This window comes from Herpailurus yagouaroundi, unplaced genomic scaffold (assembly GCF_014898765.1).
Source record: "Herpailurus yagouaroundi ecotype Mexico unplaced genomic scaffold, PumYag 189, whole genome shotgun sequence".
In the NCBI taxonomy this organism is placed as follows: Eukaryota; Metazoa; Chordata; class Mammalia; order Carnivora; family Felidae; genus Herpailurus; species Herpailurus yagouaroundi.
Window position 1 is genome coordinate 5445833 of NW_024412420.1, and position 18298 is coordinate 5464130.

Genomic DNA, 18298 nt, shown 5'->3' on the forward strand with positions numbered 1-18298 from the left:
CTGTAGTTGAATATTTTAAATAACAGTTTTGTAGTTTTCTGTATGTAATACCTAATTATCCTTGGTTTATCCTTCTAGGCTTAGAGTAATGTTAAATTATCTTAAAATCATTCCTTTTTTGTGGGTGAGGTAATTTCCTTTATCTTAACATATTGTAGGTCAGCATTTTCCAAAGTCCATGTCTTGGAATACTAACTCTGTGAAAAAAGTTATACAATGACTTTGCAAATAAGTTTGGAAAATGCTTGGTTAACCAAATTCAAAATGTCTCTTTATTAGAGTCTTTACTATTGTAATATCGATTTTACATTTCCAGGAAAGGGATGTATAATGCAACATTTTCCAAACTTACTGACCAGAGACTTTTTCAGCTGAGCATCTTATACAACCACTGTTCTTTGGAATACTTTGGGTACTGTTTAAGTGTCTAGAGTACATTTCAATATAAAAAATATTTTTTCCTTTTTGGGAAGTTCTGTTTATGCCTTACTTAAATTTTTCCTGACATTGTCTGCATATTTACATCCCTGTGGGGGAAAAGCATATACATGCTGAAAGTTAAATGGAAACTATTGAAATAATTGGGCTGTCTAGATAATTTATTTCTTGATTATTAGATAGTTACCCAACAGTAATGGGGAGAGCATCTAAATCCTCAGATAATATAAAAAACAACAACAACAACAACAACAACAACAACAACAACAACAAACTACCTCTCATTCTCGTGAGTAGTTTTAGCTTTCTTCCCCTGGTAAAGACTAAACACAAAGTGGCTTATGAGTTGCAAAGAATCATCTATCCAGTTGCTTTATTACCTTTGCCTGCCATACAAGAACCAATGGGCAGGGGAATGATGGAGAGAGAGGCAGAAGAGAGAAAGGAACCTAAATGATGCCTGGCCTGGTTAAATGAGCTCTGAGAACTGAGTGTACTTTGGTCAGTGTGGAATCTTTAAGGCCATGGTCTGGGTAAAGTTTTCCTTCAGATCTGGGAATGAAACTCATTTGAGTTTCCTTCTCAAACATGCATATTTACATTTTCTAATGAACCACTCATTAAAAGAATATTATTTTCTTACAAACACTTGTCCTCATTGCTAGCTAAAGCCAACATTTCTGAAGAGCTCTGTTGTTACACAGTAATTGGGACTCACTTTTTGCTAATGCTAAGTATGATTTTTTATACCTAGTCCAAACTCAGTTGCATCTCTTAGTTTCAGCCATGGATTTCTTACCTAGCTGGCCCAGCAGTGCCCTGAATCTGGAGAGTGCAATGCAGTTGGGATCTGATGGGTGAAGGAGCATGGAAAACGAAAACTTTATGGAGGCTTTAATTCTCCAAATAAAACTAAGTGCCTGCTCCACGAATCATTACACAGATCAGAAACCTGACCCTGTCCCATTTGAATAGCCCAAATAGGAGAGAAGTTTTTAAAAGCTTCTGAGAGATTTTCTGGGTATGGTTGGCCAGGTCTGGAGATGTGTGCTCTATTTTCTCCTAAGTAGTAGTACAGGGGACGATTAAAATTCAGGGTGAGATCAATCAACATCAGTGCCCAGTCCTAAAGGCAAAGGTGGGGGACACAAATGAGGTATGGCAAGAAGATTGCGCTTAGAGACAGAAAAGCTAGGTCAGAATCTTGATTCTGTGTTTTCCTGGCAGTGTGACCTTGGTCAAGTCACTTAGCTTTAGTGGTAACTGCCAGCATGAGGATGAAAAAGAGACCGTGGATGTGAAATTGCATTGTAAGCTTTATTACAAATATACACGAAGGTTTCTTGTTGCTGTTAAAAATTGGCTAAATTTCCTCAGGGATGCTCACGGAGTTTTCCTGGGGACTGAAAAGTTTGAGGGTGAATATCTCAAAGACCTGGGACACGGAGGAGTTTTGTGAAGGGACAACTCAAAGGGAAGGGAACTGGTGGCAGCTGCTGTTTTTCTTGTGCTTTTTTTCAAACTGTTGGCATGGAGAGAGGGTAAGACAGAAAGAAAGGAAGGGAATGAAGGAGAGGGAAGTCTCTTCTGAAGGGTTAAAGCAAGATAGTGCTGTAAAGTGATTCCAGATGTACAAATATTAATATCTCTCTCTCCCTGATGAATGAGAAGGTATGACCCAGTTAGGAAACTGCTAAAATTACCGGCGCCACCGAGACCTCAGTCGATGGCCCAGCGCAGATTTTTATCCTTACCCCGGCAACTATAATGCTGATGAAGGGCTCGGACCTGCTGCAGCAGACCTTCCAAAACTTCACTCTGTCCCTTGTGTCTGGGCTCTCTGTCGTCATAGTCCTTCCAGTCTATTGAACAAAAGAAACAAACAGAATGAAATTTTAAAGCAAGGAGGCCTCTCCCCGGAGGCGCTGCCTCAGGAGCTGGGCTCTGCTCACACTCCCCTAGACTCTGGATGAGCACCTGGCACTCGCACAGCTGGCAGTCAGTGCCAAGGGTTTGCAGCTGCCATTGTTCAGGGCCCTGTGCAAAACAGTAATTGTGGTTGGGTTTTGTGTGTGTGTGTGTGTGTGTGTTGGGCAGTTTTAGGGCAAGAGAAAATGGTGACTGAAAGCCAAAAGAAAACAGGGAATCTGGGAGTCCGGTTTCTCCTCCCCAGCTCCTTACCCTCCTTTCAGCATCCCGGGTCCTAATCAGTTCCCCTGCCACCTCTCCACTCAGCACCCCAAATGACACCTGGATATCCACAGTAGGAAAGAAAGGGGTGGGAATGTGCAGACTAGACGAAATCCACAGTCCCAATGCTTTTATTGTAGGTTTCACACTTTTGGCCAAATTGACATTTCTTTCCAAGGAAAGAGCCCATGTCAGATGCCAAGAAATGGAAATCTACATTTCGCTCTAATGAATGTCTGCTTTGGTTAGCTGGCACAGCAGCCCCTGTACATACTCTGAGCCACCAACCACCCTGTCTGCTCAGTCTCTAAATATACAGTATTAGCTTACATGGCAAATTTAAATTGCAATACCCACTGAGATTTTTCTCCCCCTTCTATTTTCATTCCATTTGGCTATAATGATATCAAGAGTAATAACCCGTACGGGACTAATGTCAAGATTATAATTCTGCTGTCTCCGACTCTGATTTTTTTTTTTTTTTCCAGCAGGTCTGTCATTTCATAGTCCATCCCATCTTCTCACTATCCACTCAGTTTTGCTTTCTGAACCTTTTAAAAGCAACAACTTAAAGCACTTCTTGGTTGAAATACTATCTCTAAAAATGCTAGTCATTCTTTTCTAGTAAGGCCAGTTAGTTCATAACTGTATCTGAGGCTTCAATTCTAATTGAATGCGTTTCAAATTCTCTCCCCCCAGGTTTATTTTAAAATATGGAGTCTGCCTTGTTCAGAAAGTTAAGCAGATGTCCTGATGGTCAAAGTTAGATAACCATTGGTCCATCCACGGCCTAGTAGTACAGCACAGTTGGAAAGAACACAGGTTCTGGAGTCAGAAAAACCTGCGTGTGACTCCTGGCTCTTTGGACTCCTGGTTCAGTATCTGTAGGGCACATTACTTATGCTGACAAGGCCTCTACTCTGTAATGTGAAAAATGAACATAGCACCTACCTTGCAGGACCTTTTGTGAGGACTAAATGAGAGGTTTATTAGGTACCCAGTACAATGCCTGTTAATGGCATTATGTCAGTCATAACTAATCATAACTTAGAAAGAAGGGAATTCTCTGAGGAAGAGTTAACTCCCTGAGTAGCGAGTATGGAAACATAATTTCTCACCCTATCACATGATTCCCTGTGAAGAAGGAGACCTCAGACATTTTTGAATCCTTCATGCTTCCTACCCTTCCCCATGTGTCCTTCTCCATTTTACCTCTCAGAAGATGGAGGCCTGGAGAGAACCATTCCAATTCTCTGCTACTCAGCTTATCTGGGGGCGTAGCCAGGCCCATAACGTAGTTACATGGCCCTCCATATAGTGCTCCTTTCCTTATGCTGTGGACACGTTTTCTTTTGTTTTGTTTCTTTTGGGAAGGAGGGTCAGAGCTTGGTTGGAGTTTGTGTGGTGTGGCTTAGTTGTGGTCAACTCTGGAGACAGGGAATTGGCATAGGTGCCTTCTGTAGACTCTGTTCCTTGTGGGCAGAAACCGTGACTTAATTTCTCTTTGCCTCAGGTTTCTTCTCTGCAAAGTGAGTTTTTGAATATTTTTTAAAGGTTGTTTGAAGTTTAGAAAACCAGCGTATGTAAAACACCATTATGGGCACATTAGGGACACTCGTTAGGTGTTGGTGAGGCATTGTGAACAGAAGGATGGTGTTCAGGTAGACTGGGCTGGGGAAGGTGCTTTTACTGGTAAATTTGGAAATGTTTGAGGAAGTGAACTCCCAGTGATCTTCCGCCTTATTTGCAGTGTCCCTGGTAGTAGTCAGGGCACAGTGATAATAGATGCTGCTGTCATGGATTCCCAACGGCCATTCTGAGTTTGTTCCTGCCGTTGAAAAAATGCATCTGTAGTGCTCATAAGATGAGTAATGTTTGCTTGAGTAAGACTCCTGGGTGGCTGAGTTATTATGTGGCCCTGCACTTAGCAATACGTTCTAATGTGTGTTAATACTGCCATCGATGCAGGGGGAGCTGACATGGAGCTGGCTCTTTCCGCCGAGCCCCATTACGTCAGAGGCGAGCTCAAGCTCGAAGATTGCTAATGCTAAATTGCAGCCCAAGTGAGCACTGGACATGATGCCAAGGTTTTTGGAAAGAATGAGTTTTTCTCAGAGATGTTTGGAAGGTTCTGATGACTACATAAAATAGGAGACTTTAGGGATGAGGGAGAAAATTGAAAATATATTAAGAAATCAGGAACCTGACAGGAATAAACTTAGTGTGGGAGGAAAAGAGCAGATTGTGCCACATAATACAGTTCAGTGTTCTGGTAATGAGACACTTCAATTGCAACACAATGCAGAGCTTACATTCACTGGCGATATCAGGGCTTTCCTGATCGTAACTCAGACAAGCCTGTCTGGGTCCTTTTCTCTTATTATGTACCATACCATATAACATAAGTCTATAAAAACACATTAAGGCCTTTTGTAAAAATATAAAAAAAAGTTTTATAGCTTACTGGAACATATTACCAAATTTCCAATTACTCTGTCATGTTAGAATACATTGTCCTCTAGTAAATATCTGAATACTGATATCTGTTGCATCACAATGTCATAGTCTGTTTATAAATAGAAGCAGAGTCTTATATTGTTCTTTTCCAAGTGATAAGGCATGTCTGCAGCAACTATAACGGCATGTTTGGATTTTAGTTCTTTGCCAGATACCCTTACTAGTCAAATGGGCCATTTTAGAGAGTGTTGCCATTTGCTATGTTAATTAGCAATAAGTGACTCTTCCCAGTCCTGGACAACTGTCCTAGTCACTCTGGAGAAAGCCCTGAAGGGCTTTGAGGGAGAGTGTCTGAACAGAATTTGAAGTTTATAGAACTGGAACATCTGATGCTTATAAGTAAATGCATCCATATGCAGATCAGAATTTGTATTTGGAGTAGGTTTTCCCATGTCCCACCTTCAGGTCAATCAACACTATCATTTTTTTTTTTTTTTATTTTTTGTTCCTTTTTTTCCCTTTTATTAAAAAAAATATATATATATATATATATATATATATTTTTATATTTTTTTTTTTTTTCCTAGAATGAGATTGGTTCCCTTAGTATCTTAATCTTGCAGCATTCCCAGTTTGTGTTTCTGATGTCTACAATAAGAAAGATGTCCAGATAAGACTGGAATAATTAAATCATTGAATGCCTACGGGACTCAGGGAGGGGCCTTAGAGAGCTCTGGTGTCAGTGGTCCAAGGCCCTGTATGACCTGGCGTCACTCCCGGAGTGACAGGAATGGTTGGCTGGCTGGCTCTTAGTCTGCTTGTCTGCCTGATGATGGGGCACTAGTTCCCACAGCATAGGAGATGTGGTATGGGTCCAATCAGTTCAGGCCTGAATCCTGGCTCAGCCACATATGAGTTGTGACCTCGGACAAGGCAGCATCCTCTCTGAATCCCAATTTCCTTATTAATAGAAGGGGAGGACAGCACAGTGGTTAAGAACAAGGGCCACTGGGTTTGGACCTGACTTCAGTGCTTGCTAATTTTGTGGTGTTGGGCTCTATGCCTATACCTCTATGTTAGTAGGTCCCTCCCTGGTAAAATGAGACTACTAATAAAACCACCTCAATAGGTCTGTTATGAAGATTGAATGAGTAGATCCCTGTAAAGCTCTTAGATTAATGTCCAGCATATAATGAGTCTAATGACCGTTGGCTCTGATGTTCAGAGTGATGCAGAAGATGATGACAGTGCTTATCCACAAGACAGGAACAGTGGTGAAGGACTGAGGTGAGGGTTTAGTGAGACACTGACGAAAGCCCATAACATGCCACCTGATTCGTGCTTGGCCCTAGGTAAAGGGTTGTTCTAAAACACGAAAAGCACATAAATACATAAAAAAGAAAACTAAAGAGTCTATAATCTTATACCCCAAATACCCACTGCCACATATTGATAGTTATGTGCAGACGTGCCTTCCTAGTAATAATCAAACTCACAGCTTAAATATGTGCTAGAAAATTTTGCATTATGTTTTTATATAAAACTTCCAAAGTAAGAGTTTCTTCCACACAATGAAGTTTTTTTAAACACCATTTTTAGTGGCTGCCTTTTGTTTTATAATATGGATATGTAAATACCATACTTTATTTAACCATTGAATTGATATTGGATATTTGTTCTCCCTACCATACACAATATTTCACTATATCAATATATTGCTATAGTGCACATATTTGTTCATAATTGTCTGTCTGCATTTGTTTTCTTGGCTTCGATTCCTAGATATGTAATTATGGGGTAAAAAGAAACGAATGTTTTTATTATGACAAATTGTGTCTCACAAAGGATGTAGCAGTCTGCACTCTCACAAGAAGCAGATGATACCATTTTGAACTATCACATTCATGGAGATTTTTTAAAAAATGAAAACACAGTTCAGAGCAATAGGCTCATTATACAGAAAAATCTATCATATGATATATTTAGAGATGCTTCTTCTGGTTAATAGAGAGTTACCAAATATACCAGACATAAGTTACTAATCTTTAAATAACTAGAAGTGGCTTTTGTTGGGGTTTTCAGCTCCCACTATAAATATTATATATTTGTAGCAGAGGGTAGCAGAGTGCCTGTTACTAAGAAAGATTCTTTTTCTGACATTGTGTCAGAAGAATATCTCATTCTCTTATCAATTGGATGTGGGTGAGGGAGTGAGGAGGAGAGGAGAGCTAGAACGGGCTGGCCACTCCCTCTGCTGTCATTCCCCACATCCCCACGAAAGTCTTGGGAAAGGTCAGATTGGGCTCCTACAGATTTGGAGAGGTTAAGGAACTTTTGAAGGCCACGTGGCTAATACAATGTATCATGGGTACTGAATTTGGTCTTGCCGGTTCCAAATTCCCTCTCCTCTCATTGCACCGAGTTGCCTCCCAAGGGAACATTTCTGCAGAGGAATCCTTCATTATGTGGCCCAGAGGCTACTCTGAGGAGGTTTTGTTAGTCCCCAGCAGTGGGGAGAGGGAAAGGCAGTGGTGTCCGGAGGATGGATGGAGGGGGAGTTGGAGCCTGTTGCCAGGCTTGAGAGAGTTCACAGCCACCACCTACTGGAAGGCGAGGCACATGCCGGAGTCGTGGTCTGAGCAGGTCCCCATCCCTTCATGTTATAAGCCGAGACTTGAACAAAATACTGTTGGCCCTGAAAAGTATCGAAATAGAGAGAATGATGCATTAGGAATTTTACTGAATCACTTTAGTCTAGAGTCCTGTGTCCAATGAACAACTTGATCCCTTGGGAAATCCACTAGCCATACGTTAGCTTTCTAGATTTTATTGACTATCACATTTATTTATGTGTAATGATAAACATTTTGGGGTGCTCTCAGTTTCTATGAGCTTCCCCCCCAAATTATACACTAATTATTAAAAGTCAAGTTTTACCAAAAACAGCAATTCCTCACCTCTTTCTCTTTATTTTCCCCTCCCCAGAGGGAGTCACCATCATTTTTATTAGCTGATTGACTTGCTTTTAAAATTAAGAAGTTACAATGCACGTATTTTCATAATAGTACATCAGACATGTGGTTCATTCATTTAGGGGCTGCATAGTAAGTACTTCACTGTGGGCAAATATTGTCATTTATGTAACCAGTCCCCTACCAATGAACATTAAGATTGTTTCTACATTTTATGCCATATTAAATAATGCTTTGCTTCTTTGATTTTACTTCAAGTTTAAAACCATTATTAAAACAATGGTTATATTCTTTAATGTCTTATGACACTAAAAATTTAGGAGTTGTTTTGTTTACTTGTAAACTTCAGATGTTTTGTATAGTTTTACATTTTTCCTTTGAGTTTTTTTTCTTTACCCAGTGAACCCAAAGAGGCATTTTTGAAGCCAGCATTTGATAAAACATTCCTTGCAAAAATTGTAAAATAATGTTTGAAGTAAAAAAACAAAAAAACACAACCCAAAAACCAAAAAACAAAACAAAAAAACCCCACATCTTCGTAGAGCCTTTGCTAGATATTTTAATAATGTTGGCCTTACCATATTATAAAGTTAATTTTTTTAACATTAAAAATAGGTTTCTACGTACTTCAAGGTTATAGAGATTCTGCAGAAGTGTAAATCTACTTCTAGGCTTTTATGTGATTAGGATAGTGTCTGAATTGCTCTCATTGGACGACCAAGTGGAAAAACTTAATCCCTATAAAAATTAGTTCAAATATTAGAGAAACTCTCTGTAGAGAGTTTTCCATTTTTATCACAATATCACTTTTTCTTTTAAGCAAAGGAAATTCCCTAGGGTTCTCTTCTGGCCCTTTTCCATCATGTGAGCTATAGGGTTGGGAATCAGTCTTCTGCCGATAGCATCTCTGGGGGCCACCCACTCAGGGGTTTGTTTGTTCTGGTAATCCACAGTTTTGGCCCCTGGTGTAGACGTGTGATTAGGACTAAAAGTCAAGATTCTGTGGTGGTGACCCAACCACCAAGAATTCTATTAGAATAGCTGGTTCAAACTTGAAGAGATGCAACCTAATGCAACTTTTTCATGCTGGGTTTCAGGAGTACACTTTACACATAACTGGTTTAAAGGACTGATCTTTTTGAAACACAACAAGACCAAGAAAATTCTCCCCCTACCTCTTGCATAGAAAGGTCCTAAGATAATTAAGGATTCTAATTGGAGTAAAAAAATAAAAACAAAAAACAAAACAAAACAAAAAAACCCCGACAGGTTTGATAAGTATACTTTAAAAACTTTACTAAAAAATATTCTGATGATTCAGTTTTGTTTGCATTTTAATTACTTGAGGAGATACAGGGTTTGTTTCAGTATAAACTGATGTGCCAGGTGTTTTTATTTTTTGCATTTCATATGCTCCTATGGTGTATAGTTGTATAAATAATTAACGTTTGAGTTTAGATTGATTAAACAAATAAGCTCAGCTTGTTCCAGTTTTTCATTCAAAGTTTAAATTGGTTCAGGTTACTGAGAAATGTAGTGCCACCATATATAGTTTCTTTTCTGTGAAAGCAGATTTAGACAGATTTTTTTTTTTTTTTTTTTTTAATCAAGGGAAAAGGATTTCTCTCAGGAAATTGTATGACTCCAATAGATGACTGATCTCAACCAAGGCTATGGGGGTGAGGGTTAGAGGAGGCTGTTATTTTTACCATCAGACAGGGAGTCAAAATTGGATCTCTCCGAGCCTTTGATCCCCCCTAAAGATTAGACTGTGATCCAGAAAGCAGCAGCTTTCAAGGCTTGCATGAGGCCAGTCTTTTTCTGATCTCTGTAGAACATGGCAGCTTACAAAGTGGTTCATGCTGTCTGCTCAGTCCTTTGTGGAGTTCAGATTATGGATACCAGACATATCACACTTAACGAGTGGCAGTTGTTGCCAGAGGGCTGGGTGTTGGCTGTCGCTTCCAGAGTAGGCATTTGCTACCCGAATCCCAGCACAAACATCAGGAGCAGGGGAATGGGAAGCCTAATGGGAGGATTTGGCATTTACCGTTGTCAGTCCTGTGATTGTGCATCTCAGGGTCTGCAAGTTTTCCATGATGATCTCTCCAGCCAAAGGACGAAAGTCTTTAGACATGCTCCATTCCACTGGAAGGAGAGAAAGAAAAAGAGAATGAAATCCACTCACATATCAAGAAACATCACAGAAACTCTAGCAAAAGTCCCTCTCAAAAACGGTACATTTATCCTCTTTTCCCTATATTTGCACATCTAACAATTTGCCTCGGGACAGCAATTCGGTTTCCAAGTCTCAATTATTTTTTAAAACAAGAGAGGAAGACAATTAACCATTCAGCAGTGATTAATACACCTTTAAGTGTGCATATGTGTATGTATCTGTGTATACATGTACATAGACACATGCATCCTCATTATACATAACAGTTCAGTGTAGGTAGAAGGTAAGTTATTTATTGCATGTAAGAAGTGAAGGGTACACTAGGACATTGCCTTCTGTTCGCTGCCCATATCTGATCTGGGCTTCAGCAATCTCCTGAAAGTGCTATTTCAAGGTCCCAGGGACGTTCTCATCCCAAACAAAGAAGCCTCCTTTCATTTCCTGCTGGGTCATTTGACACCTTCTTCTGGAAGCATTCTCTTCCTTTAGTGTCTCACACGCTGCTCCCCAGGCTCTCCTTCTCCTCTCTGGTCCTGTCCTCCAGGCTTTTTCATTGGCTTCTCTTCAGCCTGAGGATTTGGGGTTTGTGGCTGACCTCTTCAGTGCTCCCCCTCAACCTGACATCCCCAGAATGGGTATTCATTCACAGTTAAAGCTAACACCCAAATTCTAACACCCCATCTTACCCAGAGACCATTTTCTTTCATATCATAGCATTTTCCACGGGTTCAAAAAACCATGGTCAGGAAAGATCAATTGTGCCTCATCAGTAAAAAGTAGAGTAAAAAGTGACAGCTTACCCATGGCAGGATTTAAGGCAATCCTGAATGAAGCAGGAGCTTAAGTCACAGGGAAGACAAGGCCTGCATGTTTTAAACCTCATAATGACAAGCTATCGGTTTTAAGATTTAAATTACATTCTCTGTGACACTTAAGTACTTCAAAATTAAGCTGAACTATCCCTAAAGCCTGCTGCTTCTCGAGTCATACAATCCCTGTGCTTTAGGGCTGCTGCCCCTGTACCCCCGGCTCTGTCTCTGTATGTTCCTAGGAATCTGCCTTGTTCTCCTCACTCTCTAGAAATTGCTTTCCTAAACTTCCTAGTGCTTCAATTATCTGCAGCAGCCTCTTCTGGGAAATCCTGCCACTCTGGCCTCCCTTAGTTTTTGCAGCCTTCTTCCCCTCCGTTTTGGTTGCACCCTTTCTTCCTACCTCCTGACCCCTCTTTCTGGGCTCTCCTTGGTTCCTCTTTTCCCTCTTCCTTTGCTGTAATGTTCCTTGGAGGCGTGGTTTTGGCTCTTTTCTCACTTTGCACGCTTGTCCCAAGCAGTGACCCTTTTCACTGTTATGGCTCCAATGATGGCTCTCAAAACTGTAACTCTAGGTCCGGCCTCTCTCTGGACTCAGACTTCCTCTTGCAGGTCTCCACATGAGTGCCCACTAGTACTTCTCTTTGCCAAAACAGGTGTCTCCTCTTGTTTTCTCAGTTGTAGCTCATGGCATTGTCACACACCCAATCACCCAACCCCAAATCTCAGAGCATCCTTGCCTCCTCTCTTTCCCTAATTCCTCACAACCAGTTGATTACTAAATGCAGTAGGTTCTGCTTTAAAATGTCTCCCGTAAGTCTCCCTCTCCCCTGCACACTGAAACTATTCTAGAACAGGACTTTATAATCATGCACATCAACTCTGCAATTCATTTTTTTAGAAGGAGGTATACCCCTGATTAACTGATTAACTCTCTTAATTGATTTTTCTGTTCATATTCTCACTCTTGTGTACAATTCTCTTACAACAGCCTGAATTATAGTTTAAAAATTCAGATCTCATGATTTCATTCATCTTTTTACAGTGTCCAGTTGCTTTCAAAATAAAATGAAATGTTAACAGGGCATTCAAGGACCTTCATGATCTGGTCCCAGCCATACTCTCCTGTCTTCACTTTCTGCCACGTCTCACAGTGAAGTCCTTGCTCTGTAAGTTCCCGTTACCTGATTATTCTGTGTACTTTTCTGCCTCGGTGTCTTTTGCTCACCTTCCAACCACTGCTTGGTGAAACTCTACTCATCCTTTTAAGAGCTGGCAAAGTTGGGGTCATGTCCAGCTCTTGATTTTGGCTCAGGTCATGATCTCACGTTTCATGGGTTTGAGCCCCACGTCAGGCTCAGTGCTGAGCACTGACAGTGCAGAGTCTGCTTAGGATTCTCTCTCTCTCTCTGTATCTCTCTCTCTCTCTCAAAATAAATAAACTTAAAAAAATATTTAGCAAAGTTAACTCAAAATTCCTCAGGAATAATCAATTAAATACACCTGTTCCTCTGTTCCCGAAGCCCTCTATTCATATAAAAACAAGATTTACTACACACATATTATGCTTAATTTTATGTATCTCTTTTTCTTGTTAGATTGTGATAGGTTTGAGGCTAGGAGAATAGGAGAAATAGCTTTCTCTTTTTCCTCTTTAGTACATGGATTTGTGTTTTTGGTGGATAGAAGGTGCTTCCTAAATATTTTACAAATCAAATATATACAGTTTGATTGTATGCATGCATACACACACACACACACACACACACACACACAGAATAGACTGGTTTTTCCAACATGGAGATATTTTTCTTCCTGTGAATTTTTTCACTCTTCAGTTCTTTGCCCTTTGAAACTCTTAGGCATGTTGTAAATGTAATTAGAATCAAATGATTAAGATTGGATGTTAAATCTCAAATCAGGCCTATTCTTCCTTACAAATAGATATTCTAGAAGATATAATTTAAAATATACATTATATATTATATAAAATACATATATATATATGTATTTTTTCCAAAATGTTTCATTATGCTTATGAGCTACTAGCTCTTGAAGAAGCCAAGTCTCTGAAAGTCAACTTGGAGAGGGTTTGTAACCAGAGAATAATGTTGCATATAACTAGCCAAAGGAAAAAAAAAAGGAAATCATTGAGGAAATTATCACAAACAAAACAAAATGAAAATCAGTAACAAATGTGGAAGGATATCTAGAAAAAGCAAGGAACACAGGAAAATTCTGGAAACAGAAATTTCTTTGGTTGCCACTGAGGCATGCATCATTGACTGATGTGGGGAACTCCAAGTGGAAGGATGAGAATCAAGGGTTTCCGATTCCAGGCTAAGGATTCAGGGAGACTTCCTAAAAGAAGAGCTAAGGATTAGTGGGATTGCCACCAGATGATCTGGCAAGTGGTTAATGAGAAGTTGTTCAAAGATACAATCTTTAAAATTTTGGAAGAAATGATTTATTTTTGAATAATAACTGTTCATGTTCTATTGAAATATGTTTTATAAAATGTTTCAGGTGGAAAAGAAGACCTGGCTTCTTGAGAAACAAAACAAAATACAAGGAGAAGCAGCCTTGTAAGGAGATGTGGTGCAGCTTTGGGAGTTAATAGAAAGTTTTAAGCATTGGGGCGCCTGGCTGGCTCAGTCGGTTGAGCGTCCGACTTCGCCTCAGGTCATGATCTCGTGGTTTGTGAGGTCCAGCCCCACGTCGGGCTCTGTGCTGACAGCTCGGAGCCTGGAGCCTGCTTCGGATTCTGTGTCTCCTCCTCTCTCTGCCCCTCCCCTGCTCATGCTCTGTCTCTCTCTGTCTCTCAATAATAAATAAACGTTAAAAAAAAAAAAAAACAAACAAACTTGTAAGCATTTAAGTCTAATTAGATCTTGGAACATGAAAGAGAAGATTCACATGGAAGGAAAAAAATCCTCCATATTGGAATGGACAATCTATTCCGAGGGCAACCAACAGTCTTTTTCCTCTATGTACTTCATTGGTTTGGTGGACTCTTTTGACATAAAGGAAAGGAGCTTCTGGTCACTTAAAAAATGAGGGAGGGAAACAGAGTCAGCAGGAATCACTTTGAGAGCCCACTGGGAATTCTAGGAAGGCAACTTAGCATGGTCTCTCTGGAAAGTTATGTGTAGGTAGTTTAAAGACTTAATATTAAAGCCACAAGAAAATCACTTATAAGCCTGTTCTAAATCCCTGAAGGGCTGGAGCCATGTATATGAAGTTTAAAACTGTATAAGACTTATAATTTTAAGATAAAGATCAGGGCAACTGTTTCTACTTAGGTCTGGGAAACAGAAGCAGGGTTTAATCATGCAATGGCTCATAGCAGTTGAACATTAGCAAGAAAGGTACCAGACCAAACCAAGGTGTTAGTACGTCTGAAAATTTGGCTCTGGCTCAAACTGTGATTCACTATATTTGTATCAAATAGCTATGAATATTTTAAATATGATGCTTTATTATTTTAACAAATATTTTTATCTAAGTTTTAGAAATGTAGAGTCATTTTGGAAGGAGAGTTCTAGCTGAACACCTCTATTTACTGGATGGCAGCTACATTAAATGCAGCCTGAAAGGTTAAGAAGGAAAAGAGCTCCTGAAGGTCTGGCCTTGTCACCTGAAGCCTATAATGTAAGGAGAAAAGTCACAGAATCAATGCAAGAGTAGAAAATTCATGACTGGAAGCATTAGGATGCACAAAGAGGACCAAGTCTAAAGCTCAGGTAAGTTTCCAGCCTCTTGGTGTGAACTATGTGAATAATCCACCCTGTTTCAGCCGGTAACACTTTTTAAGTTTTCAGGCCAGTTTCTTGAGAGGGTGGACACTATGCAAAAATCAAGGCATAAGGAGATAACATTACAGCAATGTCTAGTAAATTTCTGTTTAGTTGATAAAACATCTAAAACCTGCTGTTGTCCAAGAGTCTCCCTCAAGTCTGAAACCCCTGAAAGCCCAGAGCTGTTGTCCTGCGCTCACGCCAGGAGGAGTATACTGGTGGGTTCTACTCCTGCTTCATGCCCAGGCCCTGCTGGAACCCTTCACTTTAGCCATATGTCACTTGACCTCAGACTGATTGTCTTTATGTTTTTTTTCTCTTCTGGCATGCTCTCCTCTTCCCCCAAATTGTCTTCCCCTTTATTCAAACAGGAGCGGTTCAAAGTCCCTTCCTTTCCACAGCTTCCCATGGCTTTCCAACGGAAGCTCCTTTGCCATTTTGCCATAGTAACTTTAATATGTCTCTCACACTTCCACTTGCTTTGTTTGTTTTGTGTTTATTTTCTAAGAGATCTGCCTCCTCTGTAGTCTGTACTTTCTTTGAGGGCAGGGACCATGTTGGATTAATACCAGTTTACGAAGCGCCTGTCATGGCACCTAGCACAGCATAGGTGGCTCAGTAAACGGTGAGTGAATTGATTCCTTGATTCCTGACTTTGGAATGTTTAAAGTCTAAGGTAGACAGAAATCTGATGCCAGTACATAAAGAATAAGAAAACAGTGTCAGAATAGAAAAAAACAGAAAGAGAACAGAAGTTGCTTGAGCTGCCCAGTAAGTGGTTGGGTTGGAGATTAATTCCTGGCCTCCAGATTCCCAGCATCCCAGACTCTTCACTTGTCCATACTGCTGCTCAGGAACCAAAAAAATAAAAGTTTATTTCCTGTTCCCTATCAGCACTTCAGTGGAACCAAAACGGCATTCTTACTGGCCACACTCACCCCGGCGCCTTAGCTAATGAACGGAATTTGGCTAGACTGCCCAGCCCATCACCAGAACATTATGAAATCCTCCCCGGTTCATCCAATTGTGCAGTTTCTAACCTTTGAGGCCAACCATAGCACAAGAGAAAGAAAAAGGGAGTGAGGGACGTGCCGAGAAACCAGGAAGAGATCAAATACAGTTGTTTCTAGAGATGAGAAGATGTGTCTTGCCGAAGCATGAACCCACTCAACACTTGTGGGTTTGAAATTGGGAACTGACGTGAAAACTCTGGATCTGGGAATTCTGTTTAGCCCTGGCAGAATACGAGGTCAGAGCTGCTCGCGTTTTTTATTTTAAATTCCCTTGGTAGTCCTAGGAGTGGGGGCATGCATTACTTTCAAACAAGAATCTTTATTGTTTGCACAGCACACAGTCTTCCAGTTAATTAGAAAAACATTTTTTCCCCCCAAATTAAATTTCCCTAGAAAAACAATGATTTAAATTAAGGGCAAAAGGCTTTTTTTTTTTTTTTTTTTTTTTTTACAGTAGTAAAGCCTTCTTGCACCCACTACTTCTAGAAGATTAAAAGCAAAGTTGGAATCAGAGGGCTATTTCATTTACTTATGGTCAGATTCTGCAACCACAAAAATGATATGTCCCTATCTGTCTACGTTGTGTACAGTCATAGTTTTGCCTGCTATATGACAGAGCAGCACACGGATACAGACCAGAAGCAGGGATGTCTAAAATTCAGGGTTTTGAAAAGTACAGGTAACCACAGTCCAATCCACCTGCGTCCTTATTTCCCTCCTAATAGTTCACCCGATTATGGCTATTATCTAATTGTATTCTTTCTCTTGATCCCCTTGGCTTTCTAAATGAAAGGTGTTATCATTTGTGTGATTCTTACTATCGCAAGTAGCTTTCTCTCTTTTTCCAAGCCTCGCACAAAGTGCCTGTTGAATGAATCCCAGTCTTCCAGATGACCTAGGTGCCAGCCTTCACCTTTTCAGAGAACTTCACCTTTCATGTACTTCTTTGGACACTTCACCAGGCATGCCTCCAAACAAAACTTCTCTCAGTAATTTCTGCAGTTTTGGGCTCAGAAAGTCTGAATCAGTGGCACCATTAGGGTTACTGGAAGCCTAAGTAACCCTCAAGCCCCAGCTCGTGTAGAAATCACTTTTATCTTTTCGTTTATAGGCTGTCTTTCCTTGGCATATTCACCTCCTGGTTTTCCCAGAACATTTAAGAGTTGGGAAGGTCACAGATTTATCAGGGTGCAGAATCCACCCATCGTGGTGCATCTAAGGTGGGGTGGTGTGATAAGGTGGCTTTGAGAGGCGGCTCAAACAGGGAGCCGGGGCAAGTCAGGGCTTGGTCCTCAACCATGTGTGCATGGGATAAACACAGCAGGGCGCCGGGGTTGAGCCACATAGCTTGTGAGAATGGACTGTTGAGATCTCAGGAGTTTTATGAGCTAGTGGTTAAACACAGCCATCATTAAAAATTAAATCATACAAAGTTAAAGTTAAATAAATTAAAGACAAAGACAGTAAGTATTTAAAACTTGTTACTCCCTGTTTTACTGCACTTTGCTGTTATTTATGCTCCCGAGGTTACTGATATCTCTTGCACCCGAACAGTGGAAACATGTATGATGGTGCACCAGGGCACATCGCTTCCCAGTCATTTTCATGATATTGTGTCGGCAGCTTGGAAGTGGCCATGGTGGGAATAGTTACACCATAAAAATCGGAAGTCAGGTCTTGATTTTTTTCTTCTATGAACTGTTTAGATCAGGTATTGGCAAACTACAGTTCTGTGAGCTAAATCCAGCCTCAGTCTGGTTTTGTGTGGCCCAGGAGCTAAGGAGGGTTTTAGTTTTTATGTTTTTAAAGAATTGTAAAACCCACTCCACCCCCCACCCCCCAGCACACACACACGGAAGAGTATGTGACAGAGACCATATGTGGCCCACAAAGCCTAATATAGTTACTCTCTGGCCCTTTACAGGAGAAATTTGCTGATCACTAGTCTAGACTTAAGAAAGCGATGAAGAAAATGTTAATAATGCAGGTTAAAATCTCTATGGCTGTTTCATTGTGAATAGCACAAAAAACCTGAGGAAATATCCTTCCAGTACTCAAAAACTATTACTTGATTTGACAAAGAAGTTGCTTATGCCACTGATCAACAAGTGATGTCCCACGATAAGCCTGCGTTGTTTCATCTTGTTTTGCTTCCTTAAAGTGCACGAATATATCAACCAACACTTAAATGGCAACTATACTCATCCATTAATGACAGCTACAGGTTGGCTTACAGACTCAAGAGTTTGATAAAAACAAACAAAAAGCATTTTAGGTGAATCAACAGGCTAGAAGAAATTTACAAAAAAGAGTGTTGTATATTTTATTATTATGATTTTAAATTGTGTGCTACATATCCTATCAGTAAAACTTACAATAGACTTATGTGAAGGTATACACACACACACACACACACACACACACACACACACACACACACACA

At 40.3% G+C, this 18298-nt stretch overlaps 1 protein-coding gene and 2 long non-coding RNA genes across 3 annotated transcripts in view; 2 read left to right on the forward strand and 1 right to left on the reverse strand.

Moving 5' to 3' along the window:
* The window catches only part of LOC121044756 (uncharacterized), a 40480-nt gene extending 26716 nt beyond the window's left edge, over window positions 1-13764 (forward strand). Inside the window, exon 3 of the long non-coding RNA XR_005797461.1 lies at window positions 13572-13764. This is a non-coding gene — a long non-coding RNA (uncharacterized LOC121044756). The remainder of the gene's footprint in view (window positions 1-13571) is intronic.
* The window catches only part of ANKFN1 (ankyrin repeat and fibronectin type III domain containing 1), a 303330-nt gene that overhangs the window by 62883 nt on the left and 222149 nt on the right, over window positions 1-18298 (reverse strand). The window contains exons 8-10 of the mRNA XM_040497067.1: window positions 10108-10205; window positions 7690-7780; window positions 2193-2300 (exon numbers count right to left, since the gene is read on the reverse strand). Coding sequence (XP_040353001.1) covers window positions 2193-2300; window positions 7690-7780; window positions 10108-10205 — 297 coding nt within the window. The remainder of the gene's footprint in view (window positions 1-2192; window positions 2301-7689; window positions 7781-10107; window positions 10206-18298) is intronic.
* Window positions 14491-18298, forward strand: part of LOC121044754 (uncharacterized) — a 13467-nt gene continuing 9659 nt past the window's right edge. The window contains exon 1 of the long non-coding RNA XR_005797457.1: window positions 14491-14788. This is a non-coding gene — a long non-coding RNA (uncharacterized LOC121044754). The remainder of the gene's footprint in view (window positions 14789-18298) is intronic.